The sequence below is a fragment of the Diospyros lotus genome, chromosome 9, assembly GCF_014633365.1.
Source record: "Diospyros lotus cultivar Yz01 chromosome 9, ASM1463336v1, whole genome shotgun sequence".
NCBI lineage: Eukaryota > Viridiplantae > Streptophyta > Magnoliopsida > Ericales > Ebenaceae > Diospyros > Diospyros lotus.
Genome location: NC_068346.1, coordinates 15275813 through 15291504, shown reverse-complemented (window position 1 = coordinate 15291504; position 15692 = coordinate 15275813). Strand labels below are relative to the sequence as shown.

Here is a 15692-nt window from a genome sequence, read left to right as displayed (position 1 = left end):
AATTGCCCAATTCATTACTTGACGACCCATTTACCAAAATTACAAAATGACATGCCATGTCGTCATTTTTCAGTATAAATCCACCGGCCTTAAAACACTTCGGCGCGCTGCCAAGAATCCCTCAATCGAACTCCTTAAAAACCCTAAATCACCCCCAATTTATTTTCTTAAAATGCTGGGATGTTACAAGTGAGGTACAAACCTTGAGCCTTCTGTACTTCAACAAACCATTTGTGTTGGAGACGAATGCCAGTAACAATAGGGTAGGAGCGGTTCTAATGCAGGAGGGCAGACCCCTAGCCTTCATCAGTTAGGCATTAGCCCCTAAACACCTTGGCCTCGGTGTGTATGATAAAGAACTACTGGCAGTCCTCATTGAGGTTGAAAGGTGGAGATACTAACTAGAAGGGGGGGGGGGAATTCATCATCAAGACAGACCATGGTACATAGAGGTTACTAACAGCTATGAGAAGGGGGCATGAACCAAGGAGTTCTTAGAACAATTGATTCTCGACCCTAACTGTAGAATTGATTATACACTAACTAATGGCATACTCAAGTACAAAGGGAGATTAGTGATCGGGGATTGTGACACACTCAAGGAGAAGATACTCCAATCCTTACATGGGTCCCCTGTTTGAGGGCATTCAGGCATGCAGAGTACTTGTCACAAAATCAAGTAGTTATTCTATTGGCCCCAACAAAAGAAGATGGTGGAGGACTATATCTCAGCATGTGACATATGTAAGAGGTGTAAGCATGAGTCCATACCACCCCAGGTCTATTACAACCCTTACTAATACAAAACCAAACCTGGACTAATATCACTATGGATTTCGTGAAAGATCTCCCAAGGTCAGAAGGGCAAGATTGTATATTAGTAGTCGTGCACAGGTTTACTAAGTAAGCCCATTTCATTAGCTTGGCCCATCCTTTCACTACTTAGGAAGTGACAAGGGCATTTCTAGATCAGGTGGGGAAGTAACATGGGATTCCGCCATCCATTGTCTCAAACCAAGATAAAGTATTCACCAGCCTCCTATGGAAGGAATTGATGAGGTCCTTAGGCACTCAACTCCACATGTCTTCGGTCTATCATCCAAAGACAGACAGTTAGACAGAAAGGGTTAATTAGTGTTTGGAAACATATCTTCGCTGCCTGTTTCATACACCCTATAGGTTGTCACAAATGGCTACCCTTGGCCCAATGGTGTTACAATTCGTGCTACCACAACTCTCTGAATATGACCCCTTTTGTAATCCCTATATGGCTATAAGCCCCCACTGCTACCAACCTTGGGAGAATCCACCACAGTGGCAACAGTAGACTCCTATTTACAACAAAGGTAATAGGTATTGACCACATTGAAAAAGGAACTTTCTAATGCACGGAATAAAATGAAGCAATTCGCAGACAAAAGGAGTGAATGAGAATTCAAGGTTGGGAAAGCAATATATCTTAAACTAAGGCAGGCTCACTTGAAGACCCTTGCATAGTCACAAGTGACCAAATTAAGTCTGAAGTTCTATGGACGATATCCAATTGTGGCCAGGGTAGGTAAGGTGGCCTATCGACTGCAACTGCCAAAGGGTACATAGATACACCCTGTGTTTCTTGGCTCCCTCCTTAAGAAGTCGACAGGAAATAGTCCCTCGAGCTCCACTTTACCCCCTATGGTTGGAGCAACAGCCAACAAGTAGAGCAGATGGCTATAGTGGATAGATGAGTCATGCATTAGTAAGGGGCCCCAATTACACAAGTCCTAGTTTGTTGGTCCAACCTACACCCAGAGAACAATACTTGGAAGTGTCAACCCAACCTCTTCCGGTAATTCCAAAGGCGATCGGGCTGCTTTAACTTTCTTGGGGACAAGAAACATCTTAAAGGGGGGGTGGGGAATTGTTATGTGCCCAAAAGTTATAAGGGCCAAATGGAAAATATTGTAAGCAGTTGTTATAAGGAAGGCCTAAGTGTAATAACTCAGAAGGTAGGTAGTTACATTGAATTGTGTAGTTACTGCAGAGGGTTATATATAAAGCCCTGCTCTTGCTCATGAGGGATATCGATCAGTACATAATTCATTTCCTTCTCTCTCTCTCTCTCTCGATTCTTCTATATCCTTCCTTTCCTTCTCAAATTTCCCTCCTAAACCTCTCTAATTCTCCTCTATTTAGGAAGAGAAGCCCTTGTCAAGATCCAATCCTGACAAAGTAGTCTTAGAGGAAATAAATGCATTGATTGATAATGGAACTTGGGATATTGTGGAACTACCTAAATGAAAGAAACATATTGGATGTAAATAGATTTTTACTATGAAATGTGGATTGGATGGAAAAATTGAGAGATATAAGGCAGGATTGGTTGCTCAAGGATTTACACAAACATATGACATAAACTATGAAGAAACATTTTCTCCTGTAGCAAAGTTAAATTTAGTATGGGTCCTTTTGTCTCTTGTTGCCAACCTAGATTGGGAACTTCATTAGATGGATATCAAGAATGCTTTTTCAAATGGGAATTTGGAAGAGGAAGTCTATGAAGTTACCTCCTGGCTTTGAATCCTCTAAAGTCTCAAGTAAGGTCGTTAAATTAAAGAGGTCTCTCTATGGTCTAAAGCAATCACCATAGGAATGGTTCATGAGGTTTAGTACTACTATGAAACAGTTTGGATATTGGCAAGGACAGGCTGACCACAATCTTCACCAAACAAGCTGAAAATGTAAAAAAATCAATTTTGATAGTTTATGTAGATGATAGGGTGATAACTAGTGATGACATTGAAGAGATAGAAAGGCTCAAAGAATAGTTAGAGCTGAATTTAAGGTCAAAGGTCTCGGTACACTTAAATATTTCCTCAGTATAGAGATAGCGAGGAGTAAACAAGGTATTTTCATAAACCAAAGAAAATACACACTTGATCTCTTAAAGGAAACTTGAAAGCTTGGTTGTAGACTTGCAGATAGTCCATTAGAACGAAATTGGAAACAAAAGATCACTGAAAGTGATAAATAAGGAAAGATGCCAATGTCTAATAGGAAATTTGATATTATCTTTCCCTTACCAAACCTGATATTACCTTTTGTGTAAGTGTTGTGAGTCAATTTATGCACTTACCAACACAAACACCTAGAGGCCGTAAACAAGATCCTTAGTTATCTAAAAGGGACCCAGGAAAAGGACTTTTGCTTTGGAAGAATGATCATAAGAAAGTCGAAGGCTTTGCAAACGCAGATTGGGTAGGTGCAATTGAGCATAGCAAGTCTACAACTAGCTACTGCACAAAACTATGGGGCAACTAGGTTACTTGGAGGAGTAAAAAGTAAATTGTAGTGGCCACAAGCAGTGCTAAAGCTGAGTATGGGGTTATTGCCAAAGGCATTTGTGATCTGATATGGCTGGAAAGATTATCGAGGGACCTAAATGTTTTGTGGTCAAAACCTAAGAAGTTGTACAGTGACAACAAATCAGCCATAAACATGGTATATAATCCAATTTAGTATGACATAATGAAACATGTGAGAATTGACCTAATTTCATCAAAACAGATATCAAAAGTGGAGATGTTGTCATATCCTATATCCCTACTAAATCACAAGAAGCTAATGTTTTTACTAAAGCTTTATCAAAAGCAGGATTTGAGTCATTTGTAAGTAATCTGGGAATGATTGACATCTATTCACTAGCTTGAGGGAGAGTGTTAGAATCCTATAATAAATTTAGAATTGAAGGATTGATTTAGGTCAACTTTCTCTATTAGTAGTTTCCTATTCTTGTATATCCTTTCCTATTCTTTGTATATCCTAGAATAATGGGAACCCAGCTAAAATTTCTCAGGCACTTGATGGAAAATTGTGGCCACGATATTATGCAGCAAACAAGAACATATTTTACATGAAATATGGCAATCACCAAAAAAAATGGATTATCAAGGGAAGTTCAGTACCTTGGAGTAAGAAATATACTTTGGGACTGTGTAGATGCAAACTTTATTCAACTTGGCAAGGACAAGATCCATAACAAGTGGGACCTAGTTCATAATAAACACAAGTGTAAACAACTGGAAAAAATTGCAACAATCAGTTATCTCACATGTAGTCATTTCTCTATGTGAAAAGAATGTCCATGTAAGAATGAGTCTCAGCAAACACAAGCCTGCTAGAGTTTCATCATTCATGCAACTGCTAGGCATATGGAATTAAAGTTCAGGTTTTCCTCATCCCCTATAAATTTATAACCAAATAACATATAGCAAAGTATTGTAGGATGAGTTGGACTGTAGTCCTGATAGGACCCTACGGTAGTTAGATGGTTAGTAGGGATGGTTGTAACAGTGGGATTAGTTAGGTTGTTAGCTACAGCTATAACAAAGAACAATAGGCTGTTAGCTAGGGGGTTAAATGGTTAAGGGCAGTTAGGTGGTTGGACAGATTGTTAAAATGGTTGGGAAGTTATTGCCAATAGTTAAAATGTAACGGCCAATGATTGGCAAAGGATGGGCCTATATAAAGGGGCTTTCCCTCTAATGAAAGGCATCCATGAATACTTTGATGAATTTACAGTCTATCCCTCTCTCAATTTCTCTCTAGTCCTTCTCTCCCTCTCGTTTTCTCTCAAACCCAACCCTAATTCCCCTCACACAAGGAGAATTTGCCTTTGCCCCTTGTCAGATCGAGACCTAGACAATTGGTATCAGAGCGATGACTTGGTGTGGTGATCTTGGATTTGAGCAGGGAGGCCAAGCCGACCCATCCAGAAAATTGAAGGGTGACAGTAGGCACTGGGTGTGGGAATTGTAGAAAGGGTGCCCAGGTGCTTGAATCTAGGCTTGCAGCAATTTAATTCAAACAAGAAACGATGGCTGATAGCACAAGATTGAAGCAGATGGAGCTGCAAATTCAGCAAGTGAGTGCGGCGGTAGCGGGAGTTCAAGGGAAGATGGTGGCCATCGATGGTGTGATTAAACAGAAGATCGAGCAGACAATTGATCACAAGTTTGATCAAGAGATGGCGAACATGTGGGAGGAATTTTTCAGACAATTTCAAGAAGTGATGGACCAAATCCAGAGCTTTATGCTCATGTTCATGGATCAAAATTCAGTCAAGATATCACCCGAATTTCCTCCAAGAGAGCAATCAGAACCGATCTTGTCCAAGCATGGGACAGCACCAAGAACTGCTGAAACAGTGGATCTGGAGGCAGAAAGATTCGTAGCGGAGGACGACGGAATTGGGCAAGCATGCCGAAAGGAATCAGCCGCTCCAACAAGAATCGTGGAAACCACGGGCTTGGAGGTTTCTGTACTAACTGTGGAGGTCAGAAATGGGCGGGCTGGTTGGAGGTCAATAATGCCTTCGGTTTCATACCGTCCCCAATTTCCTATGCCTAAGCTAGACATGCCGATGTTTGAAGGACAGAACCTACGATGGTGGGTTCGGAGGTGTGAAAAATTATTCCGCCTCTATTAGACCCCCAGAGGAGCAGAAGATTACTGAAGACAATGAGAATATGGAAATTGAATCAGACTTTTTATTCCATAAGTATATTTCCCCTTTACATGCTTAATCCCTATTTAACGTGAACAAAGAGAACAAATATGGAAACATGAAATTAAACCCAAATAAACAGCCTAAACATTCCAAATATTGGATCTCTCAATCTCAATCTCTTACCACAATCTCCTCCAAATCCCCTTCAAATCATTTAGGATTTCAACACTCCCCCTCAAGTTGGATCATAGATGTTGATCATGTCCAACTTGCAGATAAACTCTTCAAAGCTAGACCTCTGTAACCCCTTAGTGAATATATCTCCCAATTGTTCTCTAGTAGGAATATAGGTCATGCAGATTATCCCTTTCTCAAATTTCTCCTTTATAAAATGTTTGTCAACTTCTATATGTTTAGTCCTGTCGTGCTAAACAGGATTATGGGAAATACTGATAGCAGCTTTGTTGTCGCAATAGAGTTTGATGGGGAACTCTACCGTGATATGTAGTTCCTCCAAAAGCTTTTGTAACCATAGCCCTTCACACATCCCTTGTGCAATAGCTCTGAATTCAGCTTTAGCAATACTTCTGGTTACCACATTCTACTTCTTACTCCTCCATGTTACTAGATTTCCCCAAACATAGGTACAGTAGCCGGTAGTGGATCTTATGTCTTCTGCTGAGCCTGTCCAATCTGCATCTGTATAGATTTCTATCTTCTTACTGTCTCATTTCTTAAAGAATAGACCTCGTCCTGGTGAGCCTTTCAGATATCTGAGAATCTTATACATTGCTTCTAGGTGACTCTCCTTTGGTGAATGCATATGCTGACTGACAACACTTACAGCGAAAGCAATGTTAGGTCTAGTGTGAGATAGGTAAATCAATCTACCTACTAGCCTCTGATATCTCTCTCTATCCACAGGCTTTCCAACGTCTTCCATTCTTTTCCCTGCCTCAATCGGGGTATTGCTTGGCTTGCAACCAAATATACCAGTCTCAGTCAAAAGGTCAAGAACGTACTTTCTCTGAGAGACACTAATTCCCTTCTTGGATCTGGCAACTTCCATTCCCAAAAAATATCGCATTTGGCCTAGGTTTTTTATCTCAAATTTTGTGGCTAAGACTTTCTTCAACCTCTCCACCTCTCCTATGTTATCTCCAGTGAGTATGATGTCATCGACATACACGATCAAAATGGTCATTCTTCCATCATTGGATTGTTTGAAGAACATAGTATGATCTGACTGTCCCTGTTGATATCCTTGATTCTTAATTACCTTCGCAAATCTATCAAACCACGCTCTTGGTGTTTGCTTGAGCCCATATATAGATTTCTTCAACCTACCTACTCTGGTTTCTTTTCCCTCCTTGTAAAATCCTGGTGGTAGTGTCATGAATACTTCTTCCTCTAGCTCACCATTCAGAAAGGCATTCTTGATATCAAACTGATGGAGTGGTCAGTCCAGGTTTGCTGCCAAGGACAAGAGAACTCGTATGGTATTCAGCTTTGCTACTTGTGCAAATGTCTCAGTGTAGTCAAAACCATACGTTTGAGTGAACCCCTTTGCAACTAGGCGGGCTTTGTACCGCTCTATTGTGCCATCCGCCTTGTACTTCACCATGAATACCCACTTACAGCCCACTAATTTCTTCCCCCTTGGCAACATCATCACCTCCCAAGTTCCATTTTTTTCTAATGCCCTTATTTCTTCCATCACTACTTCTCTCCATTTTGGAACCTCCAAGGCTTCTTGAATATTCTTAGGAATCTGGATTCTGTCAAGGTTAGACATAAAAGCACGACACTTGGCAGAAAGAACATTGTAAGATACAAATTTTGAGATAGGATGGAGAGTACATGAACGAGGTTGTTTTCTAAGAGCAATGGGTAAATCATCAAGATTTTTTACCTGGTCAGGATTGGGTTTTGGCTCGTGAGTAGTCGAAGCTATCACCGGTTCAAACTCTTTTGGTGCTTCGGATGTGAGGGTCTCATCGGGCTTTGATTTAGGTCTCCTTGAGTAGACAAGTGGTTCCCTATCTGTTTGTTTTCCCACATCTCCCCCTGAGTTCAAGATCCCTTCTGCGTTGGACAAAGAAGGAGAGGGTATATCGTAAGAGGTAGACTCAAAGATTGCAACATCGAGATCGGTGTCTGAGGGTCGAGCTTTACTCAAGGACTCCCCCTGAAGCGAGTAGTAGGGAGTATGCTCAAAAAATGTGACATCCAGACTAACATATAATTTCTGTGAAAGGGGGTCATAACATTTGTAACCCTTCTGAGTAGGGGAGTAAACAAGGAAGACACATTTGAGGGCTCTCGGATACAACTTAGTACGTTGGGAGGTGTGAATGTGGACAAACACGGTGGACCCAAAAACACAAAGCGGGAGAGATGAATTGAGCCGAGAATTAGGGAAGATCTACAAGAATTTTTGGAGAGGGGTTGCAAATGAAAGAATTCGACTAGGCATTCGATTAATGAGGAATGCCGAGGTTAGAATGGCATCACCCCAAAAATTATTTTTCATGTGAGAGGTAAATAGTAGGGCACGAGTGACCTCAAGAATATGCCGATTTTTCCGTTCAGCAACCCCATTTTGTTAGGGGGTGTGAACACAAGAACTCTGGTGAACAATACCTTTGTCTTGAAGAAAGGGGCCCAAAGAATGATTAAAGTACTCAGTGCCATTATCAGTACGAAGAATTTGAATTTTTGTGTGAAATTGAGTGTAAATCATAGTGTAGAAGTTCATAAAGACAAAACTAACTTCAGATTTATCATGTAGTAAATACACCCAACAAAGACGAGAATGGTCATCAATAAAGGTAATAAACTATTTTGTGTGGGTCCGATTGGGAACACGTGAAGGCACTCAAAGGTCACTGTGAATCAAAGTAAAAGGCAGTGATGGTTTATAAGGACATGAGGGAAAAGTAATGCGAGGATGTTTTGCAAGTTCACATACTTCACATTGTAAATCCAAAGGAGTTTTATTCGAACAAAGTGAAGGAAACAACCGTTTTAAATATTGAAAATTTGGATGACCCATTCATTTGTGCCATAACACAAGGTCATTGTCCCTAGGACTAGATGCAGAATTACAAATAGAAGGATGACACTGTTTACTCATGCGAGCGTCATCAAAGTAGTAGAGCCCCTCGTATTCCTTAGCACTGCCAATCGTCTTCCCCGATGATAGATCCTGAAAGACACAATGGGAAGACAAAAATGTAGCTGAGCAATGAGATTAGTTAGTTAGCTGACTAACAGACAACAGATTGCAAGATAGATTAGGAACATGTAGGACAGACTCCAAAGTAATAAATTTAGAGATACAGATACTCCCCTTGACAGCTACTGGGGGTAAAGTACCATCTGCAATTTTTACTTCCAAGTTACCAGCACAAGGTGAATATGTGAAAAATAAATAATGGGTATCAGTCATAAGGTCAGATGCGTCAGAATCAATAATCCAATGAGTACGACGTGAAGTAGTACTAAGAGTAGTTAAAAAGATACTTTTGTGGGCTAAGGAACCCGATGGCAGAGGTGTAGAAGACTGACCCGAGGCTTGTAAGGTCGAAAAAAGAGCATATAACTTTTCAAGTTGCTCGGGGTTAAAACCCCCAATAGAGGCTGACTGAGTATGATGGGTTGTCTCTATTTGTTGTTCAGTCAAGGCCTGGTACCCATGAGATTTATTGGGCTGTCTGGGCTTCTAATCAGTAGGCTTGCCATGTAAAACCCAACAGGTATCTTTGGAATGGCCTGATTTTTTGCAATGATCACAAAATGGCCTTTTGTTTTGTCTCAACCCAGATCTAGTAGGAGGCCCACGGATTACAAGGGCTGAAGCGTCAGGCCCAGATACAATTTTCTCCTTCAACATAACCTTTTGCCTACTTTCTTCACACCGTATTTCAGAGAATACTTCCCGAATGGAAGGTAATGGCTAACGACCCAAGACTCGACTCCTCACACCGTCGAGCTCTCTGTTGAGCCCGGCCAGAAATTCATACACCCTCTCGTTCTCCATCCTCTTCTTGAATCGCACATTGTCACTCGTGCACTCCCAAGATTCTTCACAGCTGAGATCCAGTTCCTACCATAAACCCAACATCTCCGTGAAGTATTCCGTCACCTCCCTCTCTCCCTGCTTCATCTGCCACAATCGAGTCTTTATCTCAAAGATTTGAGAGGCATTCTCGACGTCGAAGTAGGTTTCGCGAACAGCTTCCCACACATCTTTTGTTGTCGGCCGGAACATGTATGTTTTGTCGATTGCTGGTCGCATGGAGTTGATCAAGTAGGAGGTGAAGAGGGAATTCTCAGACCGCCATTTCTGGAAGGCCGCTACCTCCTTGGAAGATGGTTGTTTGGTCTCGCCGGTAAGGAAGCCCAATATGCCTTTGCCGTCGATGACCAGCTTGATGGATTGGGTTCATTCTCGATAGTTCTTCCCATTCAGCTTTTCTACGGTAAGACAAATTGAAGAATTTTCAAACCCGTCGGTTAAGCCCATGGAGGGGATTATCTCTGATTCTCCCTCCTGAGTTACCAACTGGGTGGACTCATGGCTGTCAACCATGGCTTGCTAGGGTTTTCAGAGTGACCTGGGCTCTAATACCATGAAGACGATGAGAATATGGAAATTGAATCAGACTTTTTATTCCATAAGTATATTTTTCCTTTACATGCTTAATCCCTATTTAACGTGAACAAAGAGAACAAATATGGAAACATGAAATTAAACCCAAAATAATCAGCCCCAAATAAACAGCCTAAACATTCCAAATATTGGATCTCTCAATCTCAATCTCATACCACAATCTCCTCCAAATCCCCTTCAAATCATTCAGGATTTCAACAATTACATTGGCAGCAACCTACTCGAATGACATTACTGATTCTTGGTTTCAAGATTGGTATGAATCGCAAGAAGGCAATAGTTGGTCACAATTCGTGGAGGATTTCTATACAAGATTTGGAGACCGGAATTCAGGGGACGTTCTGAAAGAATTCAACAAACAAAGCAAGTAGGAACAATATAGCAATACCAAGAAAAATTTGAATAACTCAAGTCAGTGATGCACACGTTGAATCCGGGATCAAGTGAAGCCTACTTCGTTTCGAGTTTCATAAGTGGCCTAAATGACGAACTTAGGCCAGCAGTCAAAATGTAATGACCAAAGTCGATGAAGGAGCCAGCTGAAGGTGCTCGGCTATAGGAGCTGCTGGTGGGAAGCTTTGATGAAAAAACAACAGCTTTCTTTTGGCAACATTCAGATTGCCTTCATCTGTGAGGGTAAGGAAGTAGGGAAATTTGGCTAAAAGATGAAGGGCAATACTATTCTGCTTGTGACAAAGGCAAATTCGTCGTTTGAAGGCCGTTCTGGGATCTTTGAGCAGCAGAGACAAGCTAGTTTGTGTTACTAGTGTGGAGATCGGTACATACCCGGGCATCAGTGTAAGAAACAACTGCTAATGTTGGAAGGAGGCAAAGAAAAGCTCACATCTGAAGATGTTCCACATGAGGAATAGGTAGTGGTAGAAGAAGCGGAGAATGGAGTGATCTCCTTACATGCATTAAGACAGTAGGACTATCACGATGGAAGGGACGACAAGAAATCAAAAATTGATGGTTCTACTCGATAGTGGCAATACACAGCTTTATGGGTGAAGAAATAGCGAAGAAATTGGGGTGTACGACCGCAAGGGTGCAACCATTGATGGTGATGGCTGCAAATGGGGAAAAAATGGTAAGTAGGATGGCTTGTACGAATTTTCACTGGGAAATGCAAGGTGAAGCGTTCTCGACAGATTTACAACTATTACAACTTGAAGGCTATGATGTCGTGTTGGGGTGGATTGGATGCAGACCGTTAGTACCATCAGCTTCAATTTCAACAAGCTGGAAGTCACAATCACGAAAGACAGAAGATCAGTAACTTTGATGGGGAGCATAGACAGTGGGGAGTGCAAGATAATAACTGGGAAGAGGTTGAGGAAGACTATTAAATCCCGGCTGAACCAGGTGGCGAAGTTGTTTTCTCTACAAACCACTGCAGAAAAGTGGGGATCCAACCGCAAGAATGCTGGTAACAGTCAGCAGCCCGGGTTAATCAACATGGCAAATTGTGTCACAGCCTCGCTGTGACAGTCGCAACCCTCCTACTAATCCGATAGAATTGGTAGGGAGATTTAGTCCTCCACTTGAGAATGGAGACGACAATGAAGAAGAACAAGCAAGAAATTAGAGAAGAGAATGATAGAAGAGAGACGAACGAGAGCAAGATGAATGAGAGAGAGAGAGAGAGAGAATGGTCAGATAGGAGAAACAGAATTCTGTTGATTTTCATGTATGCCTTTCCCAAGCACACGAGAGGCATATTTGTAAGGCCATTTGGAGGAGTATATTCTCCTGACAGGTGGACCCTCACCCATAACGTCATAACAAACACTAATTCTAACACATTCTACTAGTCCTTTAGCACACTAAGGGTTACAATAGAAATTATAAACATAGAAATGAAGATCACAACTAGCAAAAATTTAAAAGAACTCCCAGTAGACCGAGTCCGTGACAATACTCCCCTCTTAAACGCTTCCTTGTCCTCAAGGAAGATTAAGTAGGCTGACAGAGCAGGGAAACTTCTTGAGCAAATTTAGGAGGTATTCTCAAGTGTTGCTCTCCGTAGTGTTGCCTTGCCATTTAACCAAAACCTAGATCAATGGAGCTCCTCCACGTTGGATCACTTTTTCTCGAGTATGACCTCAGGCTCCATAGCTTGGTCAATTCCCTTGGATAGAGAGGGTAGTGCAGGACTTACCGGTTGCCCCCCAATAGATTATTTCTTTAGTAGTGAAACATGGAACACAGGGTGTATGTGAGTTTTGGCCAGCAATTGCAAACGATAGGCCACTCTTCCCACTTTGTCAGTTATGGGAAAAGATCCGAAGCACCTGGGGCTAAGCTTGGTAACCCTTCCTTGTGTCAGTGACTTCAAATGTGGATGTCTCAGCCTTAGGTACACCTCTTCTCCAACCTCAAACTCCCTTTCCATCCTCTTCTTGTCCTCATACTGCTTCATGCGATGCTGAGCAGAAGCCAGTTCTTGTTTCATTTGCTGAGTCACTTCCCTCTTCCTCTGTAAATATTCTTCCACCGAGGTCACATTTTATCCTTCTCCTACTGGTAGCACTGGGGGCTTGTACTTGAATAAAGCTTCAAAGGGGGTTACCTTACTAGATGAGTGTAGAGTGGCGTTGTACCACCGCTGCGCCAAAGATAACCATCTATGTCATTCCTTGGGGCACAGTAGGCAAATACACCTTAGATAGGTTTCAAGTCATTGATTCACCCTCTCGGTTTGACCAATTGTTTGAGGGTGGTATGCTGTGGATAATTTTAGGTCAGTGCCCAATGATTTCATTAACTCTTACCACAACAAACTGGTAAAGATATTGTCTCTATCCGAGATTATGTTCTGAGGAACACTATGCAGCTTGACTACCCGATCTAAGAAGACCCTGGCTACCTCTTGAGCAGTATATGGATGGGACAACCCTAGTGGGCAAATTTGGTGAACCATTCCACCACCACCAAAACACTGTCCTTGCCCTCTAATCTAGGTAACCCATCTACAAAATCCATCGATACACTCGACCAAGCTTGTTTTGGAATGGGTAGGGGGTTGCAGTAATCCAGGGTAGGGTACCAGCTCTGTTTTGCACCTCTTGCATACATCACATTACCGCGCAAACTCCTTGACCTCTGCCTTTATCCTCGGCTAATAGAATATTCCTTTAACCCTCACATATGTATTCTACTCACCTGAATGGCCCCCTAAGGGAAACTCATGCAAGGCCTGCATGATCTTTCTTTTGAGATCAGCCTTGTCCCCAACCACTATTCTTCCCTACAATCTCAGCATTCCCGCATTCAATGTATACCCCTCCATCTCTCCATTACCCACAGTCAATTTTCCTAGCAAGGCCGTAATTCTCTAGTCCCCAACATAACTGCTAATCATTTCTTCATACCACTGTGGAGTCACCACAGTGACTGTTGCAAGGCTTCCCTCTTCATGGCACCTGGAAAGGGCATCCGTGGCAATGTTTTCTTTTCCTTTTTTAAATTGTATAGTATAATCTAATCCCACGAATTTGGCCATACCCTTCCGCTGAAGCTGTGTTTGAAGCTTTTGCTGCAATAAGAACTTTAAACTTTCGTGATCTGTCTTGATAATAAATCGTCCCCCTTCCAAGTAATGCCTCCATCTATCCACAACCATTAGGATTGCCAAGAATTCCTTCTCATAAATACTTAGCCCGGAGTGCCTAGGGCCCAACACTTGACTTAGGAAGGCAATAAGCTTTCCTTCCTGCACCAGCACAACCTCGATACCAGTGCCACTCGCGTCAATCTCTAGGATAAAGGGCTTGTCGAAATCCGACAGTTTCAATTCAAGCACCCTACTCATGGCCTCCTTCACATCTTCAAATGCCTTCTTTGCCTTGGGCCCCCAACTAAATCCCCCCTTCTTCAGCTACTCGGTTAAGGGGAAGCTGATCACTCTATAATTCTTAACAAACTGCCGATAATAACCTATTAGCCCAAAGAATCCCCTTAAGGCCCTCATTGTTGTTGGTCTCGACCAAGATACTATTGCCTCAATCTTTTTAGGGTCAGTGCTCACCTTTCCTTTAGAGATTATGTGCCCCAAATATTCCATCTGCCCTTAGCTAAACTCACACTTGGATTTCTTAATGAATAATTGGTGAGATAGGATGATGTCAAGGGTGGTTTGTAGGTGAAGTAGATGCTGGTCAAAAGTGGAACTATAGATGAGAATATCGTCAAAGAACACTAAGATGAATTTCCGTAGATGGGGTTCAAAGATACGATTCATGAGTGATTGAAATGTTGCTAGAGCATTAATAAGCCCAAATGACATTACCAAAAATTCGAAGTGTCCATGGTGGGTTTTGAATGCAGTTTTAGGCGTATTCTTGTGTTTCATCCTAATTTGATGATAACCCTAAGTCGAGTTTCGAAAAGAATTGGGTATTGTGGAGTTCATCCAAAAGATCCTCCACCAAAGGTATGGGAAATTTATCCTTAACTATTATGGAATTCAGGTGGCGGTAGTCTACACAAAACCGCCACGTTCCATCCTTCTTTTTGACCAACAAAACAGGGGAGGCAAAGGGGCTTTAGCTAGGCTTGATAATAGATTGTTGGAGCATGTCCCTAACCATCTTCTCAATCTCATTCTTTTGGATGGGTGGGTATCGGTAGGCTCTAATGTTAACTAGTCATGTATTTGGTTTCAGGTTAATTGAATGGTCAAACAACCAGTTAGGGGGTAGGGACTTTGGCTCAGCAAAAAGGTCCTCATATTTGACCAATAATTCATTAAGTAATGCCAAATGGATTACCTGATCAGGAGGCTCTACTAGGCTGTTAACTGTCAGATAAGTTTGTCCCTACTCCCCTTGTCCCTCGAGTATGTCTTCCTTGGCCACAATTGAAAAGAATTGTGCCCACTGAATCCACTTTCCCCTCATCACTCTCAACCCTTTTCCTGTTTACACATTCCAGCTTCTCTTCCTCCAGTAATTGTCATCCATTATCTTCCATGCTCACATCACCCCCATCCTCTTCTTCCCCAACTTCTTGGTCACTACCTTCACCACCTTCGAGCAGCAAGATCTACCTCTTGCAGGGTTGGCCGGGGTGGTATTTCTCTCTGCATCTAAAGCATAAACCTGCTAACCTTCTTTGCTCCCTCAATTGATCTCCAAAAGGTGCTTGGTTTCAGCTAGCAATCCCCTTTACCCCACTATTACCCCTGCCTATTTCTCGGCTAAAATGCCTCCCACCTCCACTTGAGATTCCTGCCACCATCCCCTTCGCCTGCTGCCTGTGCTTCCTTATCAAGGCTTCTACTACCAACCCCTGTAACCTAGCGTCCTCCGATGCTTGGGCCACGATTTGGGGTCTCAACACCTTCACCATTGGCCTTAGTTCATCATTGAGGCCACTCAAATATCTTAACATAAAATAGGCTTCGGTTAGATAAGGGTTGTGTTGAATCATGTAAGACCTTAGCTCCTCGAAGAGTTTCTGATACGTCTCCACACTTCCCAATTGTTTGAGCTTATTGAACTCTTCCACAATGTCAGTCATGCTTCT

General features: G+C 42.1%; 1 protein-coding gene across 3 annotated transcripts in view; it reads right to left on the bottom strand.

The window, feature by feature from the left end:
• Nucleotides 1–15692, bottom strand: part of LOC127810649 (mRNA export factor GLE1) — a 69066-nt gene that overhangs the window by 10809 nt on the left and 42565 nt on the right. For 2 of the 3 annotated variants that reach the window (XM_052350223.1, XM_052350225.1), the window contains exon 13: nucleotides 3945–4028. The exons of the other annotated variant lie outside the window; for it this stretch is intronic. In XM_052350223.1, coding sequence (XP_052206183.1) covers nucleotides 3945–4028 — 84 coding nt within the window. The remainder of the gene's footprint in view (nucleotides 1–3944; nucleotides 4029–15692) is intronic. 3 annotated transcript variants of the gene reach the window in all.